General features: G+C 33.5%; 1 protein-coding gene across 2 annotated transcripts in view; it reads right to left on the bottom strand.

Annotated features, from left to right (window-relative positions):
* Positions 1 to 24007, bottom strand: part of srgap3 (SLIT-ROBO Rho GTPase activating protein 3) — a 182979-nt gene that overhangs the window by 19727 nt on the left and 139245 nt on the right. The window contains exons 12-18 of one of the 2 annotated variants that reach the window (XM_056460338.1): positions 23002 to 23104; positions 18690 to 18750; positions 18018 to 18095; positions 15032 to 15166; positions 13333 to 13438; positions 10488 to 10715; positions 7827 to 7900 (exon numbers count right to left, since the gene is read on the bottom strand). In XM_056460338.1, the coding sequence (XP_056316313.1) occupies positions 7827 to 7900; positions 10488 to 10715; positions 13333 to 13438; positions 15032 to 15166; positions 18018 to 18095; positions 18690 to 18750; positions 23002 to 23104 (785 nt within the window). Of the gene's footprint in view, positions 1 to 7826; positions 7901 to 10487; positions 10716 to 13332; positions 13439 to 15031; positions 15167 to 18017; positions 18096 to 18689; positions 18751 to 22497; positions 22529 to 23001; positions 23105 to 24007 lie in introns of both variants that reach the window. The other variant, XM_056460339.1, reaches the window with a different exon arrangement.

Below are 24007 nucleotides of genomic sequence, written 5' to 3'. Positions count from 1 at the left end.
TGCACAGAGAATTGTCAACAAATTTTCAAAGAGCTTCAAAGCACTGCAACAGACTCAAAATCTGTCATGCTCCCAGCTGGTTCTCAGCAAAAAAACACACACACATACAAACTCACACCACGTCCTGACCAGGCGCGATCTGACAAGTTTCCAGCGACAAGCAATTTTTCTGGAAATACTAAACACAGACAACTGCACACCACATATTAGATGTTTAATGTACAATTGTATAAAAACTGTAAGATTCTGGAGCAATGACAGTGAATTTACAGTGGATAAAACTGACTGAAAAAAAGCTCTATATATACCATAGCTTTTTGAAATTAATAGATTTTTCTTATGCAAAAAAAAATATAATAATTACAATTGTATATGATACAATAAAGTGAAAAAAATCAAGTTTATGTAAATTTCCTATTTTTAATATTTTAAATATCAATTTTTGATAGTTAATATGCATTACTAAGCATTTTATTTATTTATTTATTTAAAAACGCAGATTTCTTTGTATTTTTATTTCTTTAATCCCTCTCAGATTACAGATTTTCAAACTGTTGTTTTTCAGCCAAGTTTCGTCTTATTCTAACCAAGCGGCAACATCTCGCTCTCCCTCATGAAGCTCATACGGAGGTAACTGAAACTGCAATTCATTGAAATTCGCTAAGGCCTGGTTCCATAATAGAGCACATTTCTATTGACCCCAATGTTGAAATGGCCAACTTTACAGCAGAAAAATGGTGTTTACAGCCTGGTACAAAAAACGAATTTGGTCTATATAGCTAATATTCCCCTTCATGGCAACTGTTTTAACTGTAAGTTATATTAAGTCTGCATAATTAAGGGTGTGGCCACTTGAGTGACAGCTAGGTCTCGTTGGTTGCCGCCACTTCTCCTCAGCTTATTGGCAGCTGAACTCAGCATATACAGCAAAGTTTTGTTTTGTTTTGTCTGGTTTTACACAGTCAATTGCATTTTGGAATGATTTCCTACAATTGTGAGATAATATGGCATGCTGTGTGCACTCAATTGTGCTCACAAACCATTCAATTGGCCTCCATTTCCCAAGTGAGTGAAATTATATACTTATTTACCATCTCTATGAATGTATTTGTTTTATTTAAGATCATTTATTATTCATAATTTTCTTTAGAACCTTAATGCACTCCAGAATCTGACAGATTGATTAGCTGTAGGCTCTAGAACAGTCATCTGAAACGTCTTACAGTTTTATGCCTGGATTTCATCAATAGCCTTACATTTACTAACACAGACTATATTTGAAGAAAATGAAAGCAATTCACATTTTCCTCCTGTAGATGTCCTAAGAACAATGCTTTGTGGCTCAATGTATTACAACAGTGTTTTTAAAAGACTAAACACTTTATTGATATAGTATACAATCAAGCACATGTGGTTAGAACACAAACAATATCGTAAGAAATTAAGTATTAAGCGTTTCTCCCGAAGAAAAGCTAGTCTAAGCAAAATGCTAGCAGGCATCTGTAGCTCTGCTCATGCTCCGCCTCTTTGCCCTTTTTCGGTAATCCCTGGTCGGCGCGATGACGTGCGAACAAAATGGTGACGGTTGGTCATGCCCACTTGTAGCTTAATTTGTGCTCTTCAGAAACCTATGGGCGACATCACGGATACTATGTCCATATCATTTACAGTCTATAATCCTAACAAACAAAAAACCCCCACAAAAAAAACAAAACAAAAAGTTATATATTCATCTTTAAGTTGATGAATACAGTGTTTTCTCTAGGATTTTTCCCAGCTGTAGCGGTAGAATACGTTGGGCCTTTTACACAGATCTACCAACTACCTGCAACGTTATTTCATTGACAAATGTCGTGAGTGCAGTATTACAAGTCGAGATCACGTTCAAGTAATACGAGCATGTGAATCTCTGTGCTTGAGTGTCGATTTCCTCTGTTCGTGCACAAAACTTTTTGAGCGCCCTCAAATACACGCTGCGCAAGTGCAGATTTTCTTGTGCGCTCTCAATGCCGGGGTTAAATCCCTACTCTTTTTTTTTTTTTCGAAAGACATCCTGGGATTTTTTAATGATCACAGAGAATCAGGACCTTGGTTTAACGTCTCATCCGAAAGACGACGCTCACTGAGCAGAGTCCCCTTCACTATACTGGGGCATTAGGACCCACACAGATAGCAGGTTGGGCGCCCCCTGCTAGCCTCACTAACAACACATCCGACAGCAACCTAGCTTTCCCCTGTAGTCTCCCATCCAGGTACTGACCGGGTGCAGCCCTGCTTAGCTTCAGTGGGCGTACATTTGAGGGTTGCAGAGAGCTAGCTGCCGGTGCTTTTGTGGTCTAGGGTCACTTTTCTACATAAAAACTACTGCAAATTACTGTACATAGTGAGCAAAACAAAACAAAAACAAAACAATTTAGAATTTGGGAAAAAAATCATGGATCAGTGAAAGCAAAATGTAAACAAAATAAACAAAGACCTTTGGAAACATTTCTGCTATGCAAAATAAGACTTATTTCACACAATAGCAACTCCAAACCAAAGTCCATAGATGAAGCACTGTAATTCCAAATTCACAACCAAAGCAAACAAGGAACGAAAGCAACCCTTTGTCATAATGTTCATAAAACAGAACAATTTTATAACATAAAACAGAACACACAACAAACTCCAGCTGCAATGCAATATTTCCAACTTGCAACTGTCTGGAAGAAACATGCTGCATTCAGCGTGATCAAGTGTACTTTCACGATTCATTTATTCTTAGGACAGAATGATAGAGCAATAATGTGACTAATCGCTCAACAACAACAACAAATACTTTTCAACATCAACAACACAGCTCAGGACAACAGGCCTGTATGTGCATCTAATTCTCAAATCGACTCTATACAATCACATAAATTACATTCACAATGAGGTTTTGCATTTCAAAGGATATGAACATCATTAATCCCATAAGAAACACAAAGGATCAGGCACATTTCTAATACAGATAGGCTTCCAAAATGCAAAAGTGGACTTTATCTAAATCCTATATCAAAATCTGACATTTATCATGACCACTGCGTTCATATGACCAGACACTGCCTGGGGCAAACAGACAGTCGGGTCATTCAGGGTTAAGGAGAGACACAGAGCAAATCAGAGCCTGCAGGAAATCTCCAAGTCAACTAGAAAAAGCCAATCAGCTTCATTAGGGTCTCCACCCAGGGGTGAAATTAAATACAGGCATTGAACACAAGTGGAAGGAAAGAGAAAGAATGGAGAGAGAGAGAGAAAGAGAGAGAGAGAAATCAGCCTTCGCGGCTCTATACTGTGTGTTGTCTGATTGTTTCCTTTGTGGCTGCACCTGATTGGCTGGATTGAAGGATTGAAGGCTCAGAGTGTGATTGCGGTTTCTCAGTGGGAGTTTGCGATAAGGCTGTTTTTGGAGCTGAAACATGTGACTTCAAACAGACCTGAAGTCATGCATGAGGCAGAGTTTGGCTGATGAGCTCCTCTGGGAAGGCTGATTCCAGATCAGAGCACCGGATAGGTCGGAATAAAATGTCAGTGCAGATCACATACATATACATCAGTGTGCAGAATGTGTGATAGAGCTGGTTGCTTACCGTTTAAATGAGTCTACATCTAAAAACATGATTTATGTTTAGGATTATTTGGCAGACGAGATATCAAAAGCAAGATCAAGTAAGGATTGGTGCATTTTATTTTATTTTATTTTTTTGATTGATTGATAGTTTCTTTTTTAAATGTGTCTGATTTAGTATGGAAACAAATAGGTGGGTTGTGTTTTAATATAGACACCCATGAATATCTATAAAAAAGTTAAGATACAGTGGTGTGAAGTAGTGTGTTTGCTATGTATATTGGGATTTTGTTTTCCCTTAATAATAAAAAGCTTTATTTAAAAACTGTATGAAGTGTTTACTTGTGTTATCTCTGACTAATATTTAAATTTGTTTAATGATATTAAACAAAGTGGGACAAACATGCAAAAAAAAAAATAAAATAAAAAAGTAAGGGGGCAAAAACTTTTTCACACCACTATACAGGTCAGTTGATCTTAATATATTTTCATTCATCATTTCGTAACGTAATCTGCATTGCTCTTAAACTAAATCTATATTCACTGTAGTCAAATATATAATAGATTGAATCAGAAATTGAGAATCAAATTTATGTATAAAATACACAATGTATATGGGATAAATTTAAACAAACAATAAAATTTAGCAATGTTCAACTTAATTTGTTTAAATTCAGCTCATATAAATTGTTTGCAACCACTTATCTTAAAAAATTGAACATCCAATGAATATTTTTTTTTCAGTGCAAAATGATTGAGTGTATCCTATTAACATACATAGTTATTTTAAATGAGTGTCCATTTAAACAAACAAACAAAACAATCATCTATTTTTAATGTGTAAAAAAGTCCCACTCTCAATCCATTAACTGAGAGTAGAGCTGTTTTATTAAACCTGAACTGAAATCATTAACTGAAACTTTTGAAATGAGCAGAGAGCTTTATGCGAGAGATGCTATCAGATGTGGCTGGTGTTTTGGGTTTGCAAGCGAGAGCAGCTCCATCAATCAGTAAATGAAGGGAGCCGAGCAGGAAGCCCCGCGAGACCTGTTTACTCACCCTGAACAAAGAGCAAGCAAGAGAGATGGAGCGAAGGAAAACAAAGTGATAAAAGCCAAAGAAGGAGGCAATTAAGCTGAGAAAAACCATGGGCTGGAAGAGAGAGATGAAGCGCAGAGATTGCTGAAACTGGGCCGAAAGAGATATTTCCGTCTGCTAGTTCATTTAATATAGCAGCGGAAACACCACTAGACAATGCAATCATTTACATGTGAGGAATGAAGAGGGGAGAGGAAGGGAGAGAGAAGAGGGGAAAAAAGACGCAGAAAATTATATTTTTTTAACGACCTGGAAACTCATATAAGCCTTTATAAATCTGTGCTGACAGTTTTTTATTTTTCTTATCTCCTCATATTCTTTTAGCCAATGAGGATGCAGGTTGCTTAAAGGACACCTCTCTGATTGGCTGAGCTAGATGTCAATCATAACATCCACAAAAGAATATAACCCAGGGTCTCATTTATAAACATAAATGCACAAAATGGAGATGGAAACGTGTGTACGCCACTTCACATGCAAAATTTGTGATCTATAAAAAAATAAAAATAAACTTCACTGTAAATAATGGTGTAAACTGTAAATAATGCTGGGTTCCACACAATTCGTACATGTTGTTCCAACACAGATCGATTAAGTTAACTTTATTGGTTTTACAAACTTAAGTGGATTGAACACAAATCAATTAGGTTCTTAAAAATTAAAAACTTAAGAATGGTGTGGTTTCAACTCATTTTAAATCATTAGTTTGAACTTTTTAAATGTTGACTAGAGAATGTGCACAGCTGTAATTAAACTCTGCGGGGCCGATCACACCGTACACGCTTTTTTGTTTTGAAAAAGCACGAGGCGCACCGCAATGCCTTTTTTGTTCACAAGGAAAAAAAAGAAGTGTGGTTCGCTTTTTAAGTTGCTGGTCAATGACTGAATTAGCTGCGTGTTGAGCACGAGTGCTGCCGTTGATATAGATATAACTGTAATATTTAATATATATTGTGATATTCAAGATTTGTGAAGTCATCTAGCGCTGGATAACTCAAAACAGTAACCATGGTCTCTCTTCCATCTTCAAAAGTCTCTGTAGTCGTCTTGACAACACAAACACTGCTGTACCTCAATGGAAACCCCGTATCTGCTTTCACTTGATTGGAGAATGAAAAAGATATGACTGACGTTTTTTTGCAACGGCAAAACCGTAAGGTGCAGTAGAGGCGGCTAAAAAGCGAAGCGCAGAGACCACATAAGCAGCGCGCAAAATGCTCGCGGACGTTAGTAATAAATAAATAAATAAATATTCTGGAATACGTTTACTTTTAGGAAGGTTTCTACACATTTAAAAAACTTTTTTGTTTTTACTTTTTTTGTTAAAAAAAAATTTTTTTCATTCTATATTGCTTCTTAACTTGTATTTTTGTGTGGTTTTCCTGTGAAAACATGCAAGCCTCCTTAAAAATGAACGTTTCGAACCTTTTAACTTTTCTATTGTGTTTTCATAGAGTTTAGCAAAAATCAAATACATTTTCTGCTTCATTAAAAAAAAAATCATAGCCTAATAAAACTAGGCAGAACAATTTTGCAATGATATGATATGATATGATATGATATGATATGATATGATATGATATGATATGATATGATATGATATGATATGATATGATATGATATGATATGATATGATATGATATGATATACACAGTAGTTCCTGATTATTTGCGGGAGTAAAAAAAAAAAGGGCATAATAGGCAAACTCCTCAGTTAGTAGTCAGCTTTATTTTTTACAATTATTATAGATGTTTTAAGGCAGTAAAACCCCTCACAGAAGATTGATTGACAGAGTTCTACAGCCACTCAGGACATAGAACAAAATGTGCTATAAAAAAAAAGCATGTCAAATTGCACTAAAAACATCCATGAAACCACAAAAGGTGAATCGCGTTATAGCAAGGGACAACTATGATATAATATAATTTAATTTAATTTAATTTAATTTAATTTAATTTAATTTAATTTAATTTAATTTAATTTAATTTAATTTAATTTAATATAACTTAATATAATTTAATATAATTTAATATAATATAATATAATATAATATAATAATATAATAATATAATTTAATATAATATAATATAATATAATATAATATAATATAATATAATATAATATAATATAATATAATAATATAATAATTTAATATAATATAATATAATATAATATAATATAATATAATATAATATAATATAATATAATATAATATAATATAATATAATATAATATAATATAATATAATAATTTAATTTAATTTAATTTAATTTAATATAATATAATATAATATAATATAATATAATATAATATAATATAATATAATATAATATAATTTAATATAATATAATATAATATAATATAATATAATATAATATAATATAATATAATATAATATAATATAATATAATATAATATAATATAATATAATATAATATAATATAATATAATAATTTAATTTAATTTAATTTAATTTAATTTAATTTAATTTAATTTAATATAATATCATATCATATCATATCATATCATATCATATCATATCATATCATATCATATCATATAATATAATATAATATAATATAATATAATATAATATAATATAATATAAAGCTTGTGTTTTTTCAGTTATTAGAATTTCTAGGCTAATGAAAGCATTACATATTACCATAGTCAAAGTCTCAAAGTAGCTATAGTCAGAGTGGGTTACATGATATATACCTTTTCTTTTCTTTTCTTTCTTTCTTTCTTTTCTCTGTGTGGAAACTGAATCTGACTCAATGTTTCAGTGCCAGTTTTGACATCTGATGTCAATTAGATGTTTGACATGCATGTGAACACCCACATATACACACAGACACAAGCCAGAAAGGTCAGCCAGAGCCCAACACAGCAATGCTAATAAGCACACTGCCCTCCAAATACACAAACAAACATAAACAAACACACAATTTCTATTTTTAAATAAGCAATATGGTCATTTAGATTCATTTCACTCCTAAAGTCCCACATAACCATCTGTGCTTCAGCAATTATGTAAACTAAAGACCTCACATGCTGATTTCTGCTTCTGGTTATACAATAGTACTAAATAACAACATCCTGTCAGAGAGAATAATAGGAGTGTGTATAAAGTCTGTACCGTCATCGCTTGTGTGTGGTTCGGTGCAGTTGTCAGCTTCATCAATGGTGCCTGGTTCACTGTGAGGGCTGTCACTGTGTCAATACACACACACAAACACACACAAAGAGAAAGAGATGTTTAAAAGCACAATAAAACACAGTAACTGCATATGTGATAATCAATTTTGCAATGTCACACTAACAGTAATCAATCGTGGTGGTGTTAATGTTAAAGACTGCATGAAATGGCATGACAAGCATGAAGGACTAAAAGACTCAAAAGTCAAATATATAATTTCACGGGGATTTTAAAGCAACACACAACAAAAGACAGACTTACATGGATTTTAGTGTGGTTTAGAGTTGTTAAGCATGACGTAAGATTATTGGAGAGAAAATTCAGTTTTAAGACAGCATGTTCAAAAAATAAGCAACTACTTAAAAGTTTGGATTTGGAATCAGTAAGAGAAGAGAAAATAAATAAATAGGTTTTGCTTTATTCTTTAAAATACTGTTCTTTTGTAGTATCTATCATTGACGAATCTTGAACAGAAATTCTAGTAGTTTCCCAAATGAAATGAATGAATGAATGAATAAATGAATAAATAAATAAATGGTAACACTTTAGAATAATAGTCCAATGTTTGTTGATGTATTTACTAACATTAACAAACAATTAGTAATACATTTATTATGCCATTTATTCAAATTTGTTAATGATAGTTAATGTTATTTAAGTTAAATAACGTTAGTTCATGTTAACTCATGGTGCATTAACTTAACATTAACATTTGTGCATTAACATAAACGTAACAAGCACAACTTTGGATTTTAATAATGCAAAAGATTATTCATACTTAATGTTAGTAAAGACATTAACTAACATTAACTAATGGACCATCATTCTAAAGTGTTACCAAATAAATGCATAAATAAATAAATATTTTAAAGCAATTGAATAACTCTGTAGACTGGAGTAATGGGTGCTAAACATTTAGATTTACTATTTTAAATATTAAATATTATTGTCTTCATTGCATTTCTAATGAAATGAAGGATAAAAAATAAAAATCTTGACTCAAAACTTCTGAACAATATTTAATTTACATTTATTACTACTAAAAAAACGAACGATACAGCAGTAACTCAGTTCTGAAGTCATGTTTCAGTTCATTGCTATTATCTATATATATCTATTTTTAACTCAAAATTTCCACAAAAGTATGAAGCGAGAAAAATGCTTTTAACAATTTGAACAAGTTATTATCGATCACTGAACTGCAATGATAATTGTTCAAAGTAGAACAGCAAATCAGAATATCAGAATAATAATTGAAGGATCGTGTGGCACTGAAGATTGGAGAGACAATGCTGAAAATTCTGCTTTTTAAGGTGCTTTCACACCTAGACATTTGTTTTGGATCGCAATCGCACTCTGATCTGCACCAAAACAATCGGTCTCGGCTCGATTGAAATTAATTCTGGAGCAGATTGATTGAAGTGAGAAAGCAATGCCATCCAACAAACAAACAAACCAGGCTATATTAAAGTGTATTATAGACATGTAATAGGCACATACGGCTATATGAAGAAAGAATGCTGAGTAGGGTGGCATGTCAAAATTGATCAAAATTACCATCTGATATTTTTTTCTATATTTTAATCTTAGAATATTTTGTATTAGGCCTACCTTGTTCTTTGCGTATGAGCGGGCAAAGCCATTTGAATCTTTTTGGCTCGAGACTTCCGGTCTCATTCACTTCCATTCGTTTTTAGACGTTAAAAACAGCTCGGTTACACTGCTCGATATTGCAAACTGATATTTTCTTATTTTCTTATTTTGCTTTGTCTGTATTGTCATGAACACACTTGTCTGTAGAGCAAGTAGTTTGACCGTTTTCTGGCGGTTATTATTCCAAGTAATTTTTCCCATAGGCAACTAAATCGGAAGTTTTAAAACAATCGCAAAAACTAGAGCACGAAAGTCAACAGCCTAAGCCTGTAATGCATAATTCTAGCCAACCTTTTTTAAGCTCAAAATTCATGATGAAAACAAATTTATTGTCGAATTCTTATTTTAAAATAACTAATCAAATGTTTTAATAACGACGAGCAATAGATAGATTGATTCAATAGATCGATTTGTACAACCCTTAACAACTGAAATGAGGCTTTTAATGTTTTAATGATGTTTTAACTGTTTTAGTTTGTTTAGAAACTTTACCATGTCAAAGCAAACCACACCAACAACAAAATTAAACAATGTAAAAATTGTAATCCCCTGTTACGGAACAAAACAATCGATCTACAGGTGTGAAACAACCCTTAAACTATTCAACAACAAAACTGTTAAATTTGTATTCTTTCACCAAATAAATCAAGCCTTTATGAGCAGAATAGGCTACTTTTAAAAACTTAAAGAAATATTATTAAAAATCACAGAACCATAAGGAATTTGTATCTGATCCCAACACTGTTCGATGTAGGCTACATAATTTAATTAAGCTCTCATTGACACAAGTTAAAGTTGTGCTTTTAGTAACAGGCTACAAAAGTCTGTGGTATTTCCCTTTATATCATTCATACACCAGAGCTCATTTTTAAGCCACAGCTGGCCTGAATGTTGAAATGATGACATTCCTGACTAACAACAAAATCCAGCTAAAGTCTTGGAGCTCACCAGTACTCCTCTCCTCCAGTCATGCACTTCTCATAGACGGGGCCGTCCAGCTCGCGCGGGCTAGGGAAGATGATCTCATTGTGCATGATGATGGTCTTGATGACTTCGTTAACATGTGCCTGACAGGCCACGGGGTCCTGACCATCGGGGATGGGCATCAGAGTGGGTCCGAAACAGATGGCCAGGTTATACGGATCCATCATGTTCTCATCGCTGTACTGGGACAGACTAGAAAGATGGAGAGAAAAAAAGGCTTTCAAATTTCTGCTATGTCACCATTCAATGCATTTTTGAACTTTTTTCAAATATGTACTCTTTTAGTGGAAGAAAAGAACACCCTTTTGAGTGTGGAAGAGAAAAGAAGAGAGGAGAAGAGAAGAGAAGAGAAGAGAAGAGAAGAGAAGAGAAGAGAAGAGAAGAGAAGAGAAGAGAAGAGAAGAGAAGAGAAGAGAAGAGAAGAGAAGAGAAGAGAAGAGTCCTCATTAAAGGACGTTCTGTTGACGTTTTGTTGCTTAGTTATATATCCTGTCAATCATTCGGTCGCATTTCTTTCATTATTCATATCCAACCAATATTGGAGATGGAATAACACATTAAGCTGCCATTCGCAGGTCTTTCATGCAGTAAAATCTCCTCTGGCATTTGCATAATTGTGCATTCAGGTAGGTACAACTGAAGTCAAAATTACTAGCCCTCCTGTTTTTCTTTTTCAAATATTGCCCAAATGATGTTTAACAGAGCAAGGTATTTTTCTCAGTATTTCCTAGAATATCTTCTGGAGAAAGTCTTATTTGTTTTATTTTGGCTAGAATAAAATCAGTTATTATTATTTAAAAAAAATAAAAACTTTTAAGGTCAATATTATTAGCCTCCTTACAATATATTTTTTTTTCATACTGTTTACAGAACAAACCATTGCTATACAATGATTTGCCTAATTACCCTAACTTTCCTAAATAACCAAGTTAACATTTAAATGTCACTTTAAGCTCAACACTAGCATCCATTTTTTTCCCCATTTAACAGAAATTGGGAAAAAATATACAGGGGGGCTAATAATTCTGACTTCAACTGTATGTGGCTTAGGTAAGTTCAAAAATTCTACAAAAATGTTTTTACATGCTCATTTATAACCAAAGGAATTACCCCCTAAAATGTAAAGCTCAGTTTTGATCATAATTGGAATGTTCATGAATATTAAAAATAATTAAACAATTGGAGTAGATTCCTTATTAACCATCTTTTCAACTGATGTGGTGGAGAGATTTGTTTTAGCTGGAAGGAGGGAATGAGATACCTCTAACCTAGTTTTCTGCTGAGTTGTGTATTGGATGAAATATAGTCTAAATTATAACTAAACCCGACAACAGGATGACAAAAGATATAGTTAGAGTTGTATTTTGAAGCTCTGACGTATATGAAAACACAGGCACACAAACTATTAGATACTTATATTAAGCAATTTGCATGTGTTTGTTGCCTCATTACAAACCCGTCAAATTTTACAAAATACACATTAAACTAACAAAACATACATTTAACGTGTCTGTTTGGAGTGGCGCTGAATAAATTTAGTCCATATATCTTACATTTTGTATTCAGATGAGCTGTGAGTACTCCATGGTCATGCATGGCTGCTAACTTCTCTAAACTGCTCCTTCACTCTTCCTTAAAGCCTGTCTTGTTTTCAAAATTAGAGTGCCACATACGTAGTATGATGCCAACCATCGAAGACTTTCAGGACAACATTGAACATGTACACAATGATATCACCTATAAATTATATAACTGCAGATTAACTATGCTCATATGTAATGTCTTTAACTGTTCAAAGCTACTATATTAGTTACTAGTAATTAGTTAAAGTACTTGCCAAATAACAAAGTTATGGTAACTAATAACTTAGCTTTTCTGATTTTGATTGTAATACAATAATGTAAAGCTGCTTTGAAATAAAAGTTATTGTGAAAAATGCTATTTAAATAAACTTGAATTGAACTTTAAGTACAATACAAGCTTTGATAAACTTAATAAGGGGGAAAATCATTATTGTTGTAATAATCATTATTATGATAATTAAAAGGAACCATGCACTAGGGCACATAGTGTATTTTTCCATCCTTAAAATAGCAAAGGTGGAGTCGAACACACCCTTAATGCGTTTGAGCCATGCGCTTTAGACTTTGCGCCTAGTTTGTTAAAATAGAGCCCTAATTATTTTTTTCAAACACTAATTATAAAGGACAGACACACTGGGACCCGGGCTTTCTCTCTGTCTATTTCAATATACTCATTCATAACTCTGCCTCAGTGAATTCATCTCCATGTACAGTGTATTATCTTTCACAGTTCATCTCTCGAGCTAGAGTGAGTCACAGCTGCAAGAGCTGCGGGCACTGGGAGCAAGTGAAAGGTGAAAAGAAGTCTGAAGGAAAAAGTAATGCAGGCAAATCAGCTTCTCGGTCAGGTCTGGAGGAGGTTGAGAACAGGAGACATCAATAAAAAAAGCCAGGAGAAGACGACAGGTAGAGTACAGTACAGACTGATGGCTTTCTTCTGGCGTAAATATCCTCTAAAGCACTGCCTTGACAGACGTGCTCATAAATTAGACAGGAACAGTGGAAGGCTGCTGAATGGCTCTTTGTAAATATAATGAATGTCTCTTGCTTGTGACTGCTGCTATTCATATCAATGGTGATTTACAAGAGATTTGCAGTCTTAAGACAGAGGCGCTGTGAAGGCAGAGCGGTGAAATTAGAGATTAGCCTCCCACTTTTGTGCGCATGTGTGTGAGTATGGTTTATAATATATGCTGCAAAAATAGTTGCTGAAATAAACGACTTACTGATTGAGAAAAGCAAACAGGTAACGCAGGACGATGATGATGGTGCGAGGAAGGGTAACAATGATCTGCTGGATGTGGTGGGCTCTTTCTGCAGACGATTCAAGCTCTGAAACAAGAAACCAAAAAACAATATTTAAAAAAATCTTAAAGCTTCACAATAAGAATTTATACAACAGTATAGAGGGTCTGTAGGATTTTTTGCTAAAGCAAGCATCATTCAGTCGCCACAGCGGAATGAACCGGCAACTTATCTAGCACATGTTTTACGCAGCGGATGCCCTTCCAGCTGCAACCCATCTCTGGGGAACATCCATACACACTCACTCACACTCATACACTACGGACAATTTAGCCTACCCAATTCACCTGTACTGCATGTTTTTGGACTGTGGGGGAAACCGGAGCACCCGGAGGAACCCCACGTGGACACGGGGAGAATATGCAAACTCCTTACAGAAACGCCAACTGACCCAGCCGAGGCTCGACCCAGCGACCTTCTTGCTGTGAGGCGACAGCACTACCTACAGTGCCACCGCGTCACCTCTAAAGCAAGACTAATTTTAATAAATAAGCACTATACAAATAAACTTGAGATTTTAAATTACAGTATATTTACTAAATACTTTATTATTACTGATTGTAATCAGTTTAAAATTACTGGTCATAAGAAACTAATCATAAAGTGAAACATTATTCATATGCTGAATAAAAATCTGTCAAATCAAGCTTATTCCGCAGGTTGGCGTCTATAGAACTGCAGAAATAACGGTGTTGCCTTGGTTAATACAGTAAACAGAGCAGCATGATGTCAAATCTAGCAGGATTTTATTGATTTCATAAACTAAACAGCATCCTGATATTCGCAGATTTAATTCAAGCAAACTTTAGCATACAACCATGCATTGCATAATCATTCATTCATTCATTTTCGGCTTAGTCCCTATTGCATAATCAAAGATCATATAAAATTTAATACCTTACAAAATAGCATTTAAGACATTTTGAATACTTTTAAAGGGCCTTAAATTTCTCTACATTGATTTATTAACTGTTTAATACTTTTTAAAACTCCGTGGACACCCTGACTTACCAAACAGCAATAATTAAAATAAATGTGTGATTATAAAATGTCACTACTGTCACTTTTTAATGCATTGCTGCTGGCTAATATCATATATATATTTTTAAAAAGGAGCTAACCTAAGAAAATAACCTATGATAGTCAAAAGAAACAGGAGTATTTTTTTTTTTATTTAAAATTGTGTAGTTTGTACATTTTTTTGCAATATTTCACTTGAATTTAAATGTATTATCTTTCTATTTCTAAATATGTTCAGTGACTAACATATTATTGTAATAAATAGAGCTGTTTAATAAATCAGTTTTGTTAAAATGCAACAAAATATATTAGCTATACTCACTGAGAAATGGATAAAAATATTAAAAATTGTGTATATTGAGCACTTAATAAACATAGATACATACATTAATAATAATAATAGTAATAATAATAATAATACTGATTATAATAATATTAATAATAGTACAATCTTACAGACCCCAATGACCGATGACCACAGCTTTCTTGCAAAAAAATCCCCCTCAAAATAGAGGAAACTATAGAAATCTATGGAGCAATATCAAATTTAATCACAGCAGTGACATTTTGACTTGCTCTACAGTTGAATGCAGCACTCACTGACGGTGGAGATCATATCCAGGAAGCGTTCCTTGGGGAACAAAGGATTTTCCAGCCCTCGGAAATACAGCTTGAGCACACCTGCTACTGAGTTGATGTCATGATCGCTCTGATCATCCACCAGAGGGTCCTCACCTGAACAAAACAACAGTGGCAAAATTGTGAAATATAGTGATTATAAAATGTATCCTGTTTGCTTTATTTATTTGCATGTTTGTTTGTTTGTTTGAGCAGTCAAAAAAATAAGACAAGGCACCACTAAAATGTCATTCAGTAAAACAATAGTTTATACACTTTGTCAGGCAAATTTACAACTTGCAAGATTTACCACTTGCTCTCGTTTACTCATGGAATGTTTTTTTAATTTCAAGCTAAATTTCCACTCAAATTTAATTATTTGATCCTGCTCAGAAGACAAGATTGCAGCAAATGCATCTCACATTCTGCATCATTCGTGTCGTCCAGCAGAAATTCGAAAATATTTGAGCATTTGCCTTGAATTTGTATGTAATCTACTCACGTAAATAACTCATTATACTGTATACTTTTCAACTATACTTAAAACTGCTTCTTAATTATTTCACATGGTCACTTGTTTTATATATTTTAATATGTACTGGTCAGAATGATGTTTTATTTCTACATCAGTTTATCTGTTGTGAATGAGGGTGGAACATTATTATTACTATGCAGTAAACATTGCTCTTTGTTAAACAGTTCTTTGCATGTAATATGCTTTCCATGCATTTAAAATCCCTTTTGTAAATTTAATTTGACTCAAACACCAAATTGAGACATGCTGCATATACACACTGAAATTCTCCCTATAACATGAATGAGTTTAACATGAAGATAAGCTCACCCTGTATGCCTTTATCCACTTACTATTAGAAAGCTGATTATTCAATTACATGCAACACAGCAACAAGGTTGTGCTTTAAACTGTAGCTATTCATCAACAAGATCACTATAATAGCTTATGATTTCAGTCCCTCAGGAATCATTTGTTTATCCGGCATCTCTCTTGTAGATTAAATACGTGGTTATACTTCATACAATCTGATAAATTAGTGCTTTTTAAAGATAATTTATCATAATTTATGTTTGCTTGTATATTTATTGCCATATTAGCAACTTATGGCTATTTCATGACAAGATCAACATAGATTAAAAACATATTACATAATAATAACTCCAATAAAAACTTCATATTTCAATAAGAGTTGATAGAAAATAAATAAATAAATAAATAGTACAATAAAAAAATTTGATTCGATTTTTCAGTTCAATATTTAATAAATAATTAAAACTCTTCCTGGAAATATTTCCATCAAGTGATCAGAGTACAAAAATCATGTCTAGACATCTGCCAAATGTTACATTCTAATAAAATGTGTTTTTTTTTTGGTGAGAGATGTTTGACAGTGATTACATATTTATTGTAATTTGGTTCATAATTTATTTTATTTTCCGCTGTTACAGTTCAATTTAGGCATACTGCAATTTTCCATCTTTTATTCTCCACTGTAATCCTCTCACAATTTGTTTAAATTACGAAAAAAAGAAAGAAAATATAATAAAAAGCTGAGATTTGCAGCAATTTCTAGCCAGTGAAACTGATTCCAGGCAGTGCATTGACTTTAATAATAGGAAAATCTCCACACAAAAAAATTTGAAAAATCACTAAATCTCTGGTTCAAATATCATTTGTGCACATCATTGTCTGTAAACATGAGTTAAATGTGCAATCAGTTTGTTTAACAGTGAAGCTTAGAAAAATCCAAACCTGCTATCAAACTAGGGCTGCACAATATATCGTTTCAGCATTGATATCGCAATGTGCGCCTTCGCAGTAGTCACATTGCAGTATCTGCAGTGTTGGAATTATTACTGTTGATCAGCAATGAAGAATGTACAGTGATTACATTTTATTATTTCATTATAGGTAAAGGACAAATTAGCAATATGCATGAGGTGGCGCTTCTTGTTATGGCGGATCGAACATACATTATATCAATGTCACAATTCTTAGAAATATATGAGGTGTTAATAAAAGGAATACATCTTTTAACTTTTTGATGCATTTTCTCTCTTCATTTACAAATATCATGATATATTGTGCACTGTAAAAAGATCCGTTATTTTACGTTTTTTTTCTCCGGCAGATGGAGTGCTGGAAAAAAAAACGTAAAATAATGACCGTTAAATTACAGAAATTTACCATAAAATAACAGATGGTAAATTACAGAAATTTACTGGAAATTTACATAATTTACTGTCTGTTATTTTACAGTAAATGTCTGTAATTTAATGGACGTTAGATTGCGTTTTTTTTTTCCAGCAGTTAGGGTGCCAGAAAAAACATAAAATAATGACCGTTAAATTACAGAAATTTACCGTAAAATAACAGACAGTAAATTACAGAAATTTACTGGAAATTTAAATTTAAGTAAATTTCTGTAATTTTACAGTAAATGTGTGTAATTTAATGGCCGTTATTTTACGTTTTTTTTAAGGCACCCTGGTAAAATAAGGAATTTTTTACAGTGTGGATGGTTTTCTTGTGATATATCACTTATATCGTGATTTCTAATTATCGGGGGCAAAATATCATGATAATATCATATCGTATCGTATTACTATACTTGAATATCTGACTACTTATTTCACTTATTTTGCGTTACTGTCTCTATTTATTCTTGCAATTTCTTTGATTCACTCCTCTACAAGATTATTCCAATCAAAGTTAAAGATTTTATTCCTAACAGAGCTATTCAAGTCATCTGCTGAAATTGTATTCATTTCGCAATATATATTACAGCAAAATAAAATATTGTAATGTCAGATTTTTCCCAATATCGTGCAGCCCTATATCAAACAGAATTTTGTGCTGTTACTCACACCCTATCTTTTCATATGTGGAACAGACATATTCACACTCAACAACAAAACAATAATAATTACAGTTCATCACGGGGGAACTAACCTCTTTCGAATGAATTTTTAATATCATTGACTTCCACCTGAGATCCAGGAACTCTGAATATGCCTTGCTGTTGCAGGCCTGGGAGAGGAAAATAAAGAGAAACACGAGTCACGAACTTGTCAAGGCATGATATTGCATTATCCGACCTCGAAACAAGAAATACAACACCTTCCCTCTTTATTTTTGGCACATACGAGTTTCATTAAAGAGCTTCCAATCATTTTTGGAGATTTCATTATGTCCCGAGGGAACGCCTGTGATCTTCAAGCAATAATCTCACAGAAAGAGTAGATTAGGTGCCTGTTAGCAATCTTTGAGCCGGCGTGGAGAATTCTGAGTTATTATTTTCTGCCTTGATATCCATAAAACTGCATCATTTCTAGCACAACGATAAATCATCAATCCACAGCATATTCAGCAGCCAAACCGATGCCGTTCCCTAACTTCACCCTGACAGATGGACTTTATATGGAACTATTTCGAAAGCATCGCGGGATCGCTAAAACTTACACCAGATGAGCCCTTATTTAAATGAGCATCTGTGTGTCGGGCGCTCTCTGAATGATAAGGGGGACGTGATGTTTTTGGAGGGCTCTCAAATGGCTTCCAGTAGCTTCCTGAGTCAGCATGTTTATCTGCAATCAATTAGTGACCTTTCCTTGAACCGCTTACCATATAGATTGATGTATCGAATGCAGCTCTCTACCACCAGAGGAATGGCTTGACCTGAATCCTGAAACACAACAGTCGTTACAAAATGGTCATGCTTTTTTAAAGCTGTAACTGAGGTTTTAATGGGTTGTTTACCGAAAAAAAGACTATTCTGTAATCATCTGCATATTCTCGTGTCGTCCCAAACCTTTATGACTTACTTTGTTCCCCAAAAGAACACAGAAAAAGAATTTTTGTTCAAATTATGAGGTCAAACTATTTTCGAAATATCTTCTTTTGTGTTCTGCAGATGAAATAAATATCGCAGAGGTTTGGAAAGACATTAGGATGAGTAAATGGTAACAGAATGTTTATTTTAGGTGAAAGTGCACTTGTTCATTTTTCCCATATTAAGAACGTTTTACACATTAAAGTAATGAACGGTAAATAAAAAAAATTGAAAATGTTTTATCGTGATCCTGTCATTCTATTAAAATCATACTATAAGCCTTCATATCATCTTTAGTCCATGTTGTTGGGGTTTATAAGTGAAAGATAGGTGTCCAGGCATATCTCGAATACTTAATTTGCTTAAAATTATTACTAGTACATTAGTATAAAGTAAATAAACACATAAATGTTGGGTCAAAATATTCATTGTATAAATAATACTAATAAAACACAAAAAGAAAAAAAATTAACTTACAAATGAATACAAATTAGATTAGAAAAACAACTTTTTTATTCAAATTATGTCCATAGATTACACATAAATACAGAACAATAAACAGCAGGAAAAATATAAAAAATATATTATGTGGATCAATATCTCTATGCCTAATAGAAACAATTTAGTTTCCAAATAATATTTCAGACCCGCTTATAATAGTATTTCTCCAAATATACATTTTGTCTTTAACCTATTCAAAAAATGAACAATATTTTAAAATGTCTTCTTGTATTACATTTAGGATTGGGGGCTTTATCCCAAGGATGGTCAAACTTGGGAGTCCATAGCATATCTAATATTTAACCCTTGTGCACTGTTCAAATTTACTACCCTTTTGTTATGGATGAAAACATCCACTAAATTAAACTTGTAAAAAATGTATCAGATAAATATTTATAAAATTTTTTTTTGCAGAAATCTGTTAATCAACCTCATTCCTGATCAAAACTACTAAATGTTTTAAAAGATTACAGGATTTTAACTCTTTAGTTGCCATGTTTACAAATGATGTCACTCATTTTGGTGAAAACAAAATGATGCATTTTCAATTAAAAAAAAAGTAATTGTGGACTGGATTTTTGAACCTTTTATCACAGTCTTGGATATGTGAATGATAAGTAAAAACATTGGCTTTGATGCATTGTTAGATTTGACATTTTTTCATGTTTTGCCCTATTGACTTCCATTATAACCCCATTTGATGGTGCATAAATACAGGCTTTGTTTTTGTGTACTCCATGTAGTTCTGAGAGATGAGATGAATATTTTAATATTCTCAAACACATCAAGGTAAGTGCACAAAGGTCACTCTCACACACTCACAGACACACATACACACACTTTAATTTGCTATTATACTCCATATAAAATCCAGAAACTAAGGTTTTTTTGCACAGGTCTATCTAAAGGGTTAATGGTGCCAGTTGATGATCAACAGTAAAAATTAAAAATTTGACCTCTTCCTAACAGGGAAAACCACCAACAATCAAAAATGCATGATTATATGATGTCATGGTACTGTAATAAAAAAAAGTGGTTATAATGGAAGTCAACAAGGCAAAAACAGCCACCGACAGTAAATTAGCAAGAAAAAATGAAAATTAATTAAAAACAATGCATCAAAGGCAATGTTGTTTCACATGTCCAAGACTTTGATAAAAGTTAAATAACAACAATAAATTCCACAATAACCTTTTATTTTTAAAATACATTGTTGCATGTGGCATTCACTCCTGCCCATAATTACTTTTAATTGATGTTGTTTGTCTTTTTTCCCTTTTCAATTCTCTGTTGCTTGATTTGGTGACGTCAGGCCTTTAAAAGGAATGAAAGCGGACTTCTCGCGATCCCTCATTCCTCCATGCCACCACAGTTTTTGACGGCTTTATTGTTGTGTTCTCCTTAACACTTTCCTTTTGATATTTGTTGTGGGGAGTTCCAACCTGCTTTAGGTTTGTTTGTTTGTTATTTATTATGTTGTTGGGCTCCCCATCTCTAGTCATTTTGGATTGCTTGCTGGTTATGTTGTGTTAATAATTAATATAGCTGGAGCACTTTGGCTGTTGTTTATTAATGTTACGTTGTCTTTGGTTTACAAGTCTTATTTAAATTGTGGACTGTAACATACGTCATTTTGTGGTTTTTTCACCAAATCAGCGACATCATTTTAGAATTTGGCAATTAAATCCTGTAATTTAAAAAACATTTAGAAGTTTTGATCAGGAATGAGGTTGATTAACAGATTTATGCAAAAAATAAAAATTATATTTATATTAAAAAAATATTTATCTGATGCATTTTTACAGCAGTTTAATCTAGTGGATGTTTTCATTCTGAACATAACAAAAGGGTCGTACATTACCCCAGAGTGTATTGTTGATTTTTAAAAAAAATCATTTTCTCAAAATAAGTGTCAAAATAAGATTTGTCACCAAAAATCATTCAGCTAGCTGAAACACAGAAAATGTAATAGCCAAATTAAGACTCAAAATCACCCCAGAGTGGATGAAAACATCTCCAACAGCACATAAGGGACAGTGTTGAGGTAACACATTACAAGTAACTCGAGTTATGTAATAATATTACTTTTCTAAGTAACGGGTAAAGTTACATTTCTGTGATGGAAATATTTTTATTATTTTAACCGCATTGAAGAAAAGGAAAAGAGGATTATGTGAATGGACAGTGATTTTACTTTTTAATAGGACAAAAATACAAAAGTAGCAAACACACTAGTTTAAACTTTTAATAATCTGTATATACAGAATCTATAGCTCAGGAGTCAAGAAGATAACATTATCCATTATTTTTTATGTGTTTTTAAAGGTAAATGAAGGTTGTAAAGCGGGTTGTTCATTGCAGAGCTTCTCTGTCTAAAAAAACTCTACAAGTTCTGAAAGAAATAAAGCTTCAGCCAGGTCAGAAAAAGTAACACAAAAGTAACTCAAAAGTAACGTAATGCATTACTTTCCAAAAAAGTCACTTGTTGAGTTACTTTTTATGGTGAGTAATTCAATATTGAAGCATAGGTCAATCTAAAGCATAGGTTTCAAACTCGATTCCTGGTGTGAGTTGGAGGTGGTTGGAGCTAAATTATGCAGAGCTGCGGCCCTCCAGGAACTGAGTTTGAGACTTGAACTTTCCACAACACTGGTTATTGATAAACAGTAACTGGAATCTTCATCTCATGCATGCATACGTATTCTAATATTATAATCTACAGTTTCATAAACACCATTTTTATTTGTGTATTTAATATCATTATGTGCAAAACATTTCTTAAATGGAAAAACTACTAAGAGCACCTCTGATTTAATAGCAAATTTCAAAAACAGGACATATATCTTCAAAGTGAATAAGGAAAAGACTTTTTGGCTGTTTTAGTAGGGAATAAAGCAAAGCATTAAGCATGTCTGTCCTCAAGGGCAGAACAATAGCAAAAAAAAAAGATCATAAAAGTTCAGCCGAGGCTCAAGGTCGCTACAGAAAGCTCGTTAGAATTTCTCTTTGAACTTGTGACATGCCATTTGTCTAGGAAAATACATTACACTCTTATCTAAAAATTAAAGAAAGCCCATTCCCAGCTCTATTCTACAGTACCTGGTTGCGGGTACGAGCGTTCCGTCTTCCCCTAGGACACAAAGCAGCAGAGAAGAGCAGTGCAGAGGCGTGAAAGAGGTCAGAAAATCACAGTTAGACAGGAAGAGACGACAGAACCGCCACTGAGACGGCAGTGTCGTGCTGTTGACTGGGTGAAAAAAGCATTATGGAGGCTTGAGATGCAGTAAAGGGGAGGCGTGTGAAGAACGCGATGCCCTGCCGTTCATTTTCTTGCCTATTTATGCCTTAAAATAAGTGGTAATCGACCACTTAATTGCGTAAATTAAGCATCAAGGCAGTTCCTTAAAAGCTAATGGGCCCTGCTGAGTGTCTATTTAGGCAGGAGGGCATCAGCTACTACCCTTATCATCTGCATCATCGGCACTTGGCGAAAGACAGGAAATTAACAGAAGCAAATAGAGGGGCTGTGAGTGCAGGAGTCAGTTGGAGATAGACAGACAGGGAGTGGAGCAACCCTCCAGGTCAGCAGAGGGCAGCGGGTACCTTAATGAAACTTTCCATATTGCCGTTAAACAGCTTATGGTTATAGATGGAACGAGGCCTCGGTTTCCGCAATTTCTGTGGTTTCGGGGGGAGGGTTGGGGGTCTGAGGAATGGAGATGGTTATGGAACAAACACACACATACACATGAAACACCCACTCAATTGCATATTTAAACAAATATCTATATAGCAAATTTTAATCCCATCTACACAATATATTATTAAATGGAACGTTAGGTACTAAGATGTTTGACCCAATATATTGTACAGTGCAAAGCATAAATGAGTACATCCCCTTTAAAAATGAATTTTTAATCCATTTCTCAGTGAACTTAGACAATGTGGGCAAAATAAGTATTAAACACGTCACCATTTTTTTCAGAAAACATATTTCTAAAGGTGCTGTTGACTTGGAATTCCCCCCGGATGTTGGTAATAACAAAATAAATTCATATATGCAAAGAAAACAAATCTAATTAGTGTAGTTATGCATAATAAAATGAAATGACGCTGGGAAAAAGTATTGAAAGGCAGTAAAAGCCCAGACAGCTGTTGATATCTCTCAGTAGTTCTTCAGCAACCCTCTGCCCTCAGTGTAAATAAATATTAGCTGCTTCAGTCCAACATCTACATTAGCAGGATGATGAAGATGAAACCAGAGTGGACATTTCAGCAAGACAATGATCCAAAACACAGCCAAGGAAACTCTCAAATGCTTTCAAAGAAAGAAAATCAAGCTGTAGAATGGCCCAGCCAATCCCCTGACTTAAAAAACAAAATAAAGCTTAGATTTGATCGATGAGACCCACAGAACCATCAAGATTTTTACACTCTGTTGAAGTCTGTGAAAAACTCACACCTGAGCAACGCATGTGACTTCATTCTCCATATGAGAGGCATCTTTAAGCTGCCGTCTCCAAAAAAGCCTTTTACAATAAGTATTGAATGTGTTTCAGTAGTTCAGTACGTTCTCTTGGTGTCATTTCATTGTTATTACACACAACTC

This window comes from Danio aesculapii, chromosome 6 (assembly GCF_903798145.1).
Source record: "Danio aesculapii chromosome 6, fDanAes4.1, whole genome shotgun sequence".
NCBI lineage: Eukaryota > Metazoa > Chordata > Actinopteri > Cypriniformes > Danionidae > Danio > Danio aesculapii.
Note: the sequence above shows the minus strand (reverse complement) of the source record. Positions and strands in the feature narration are given on the sequence as shown.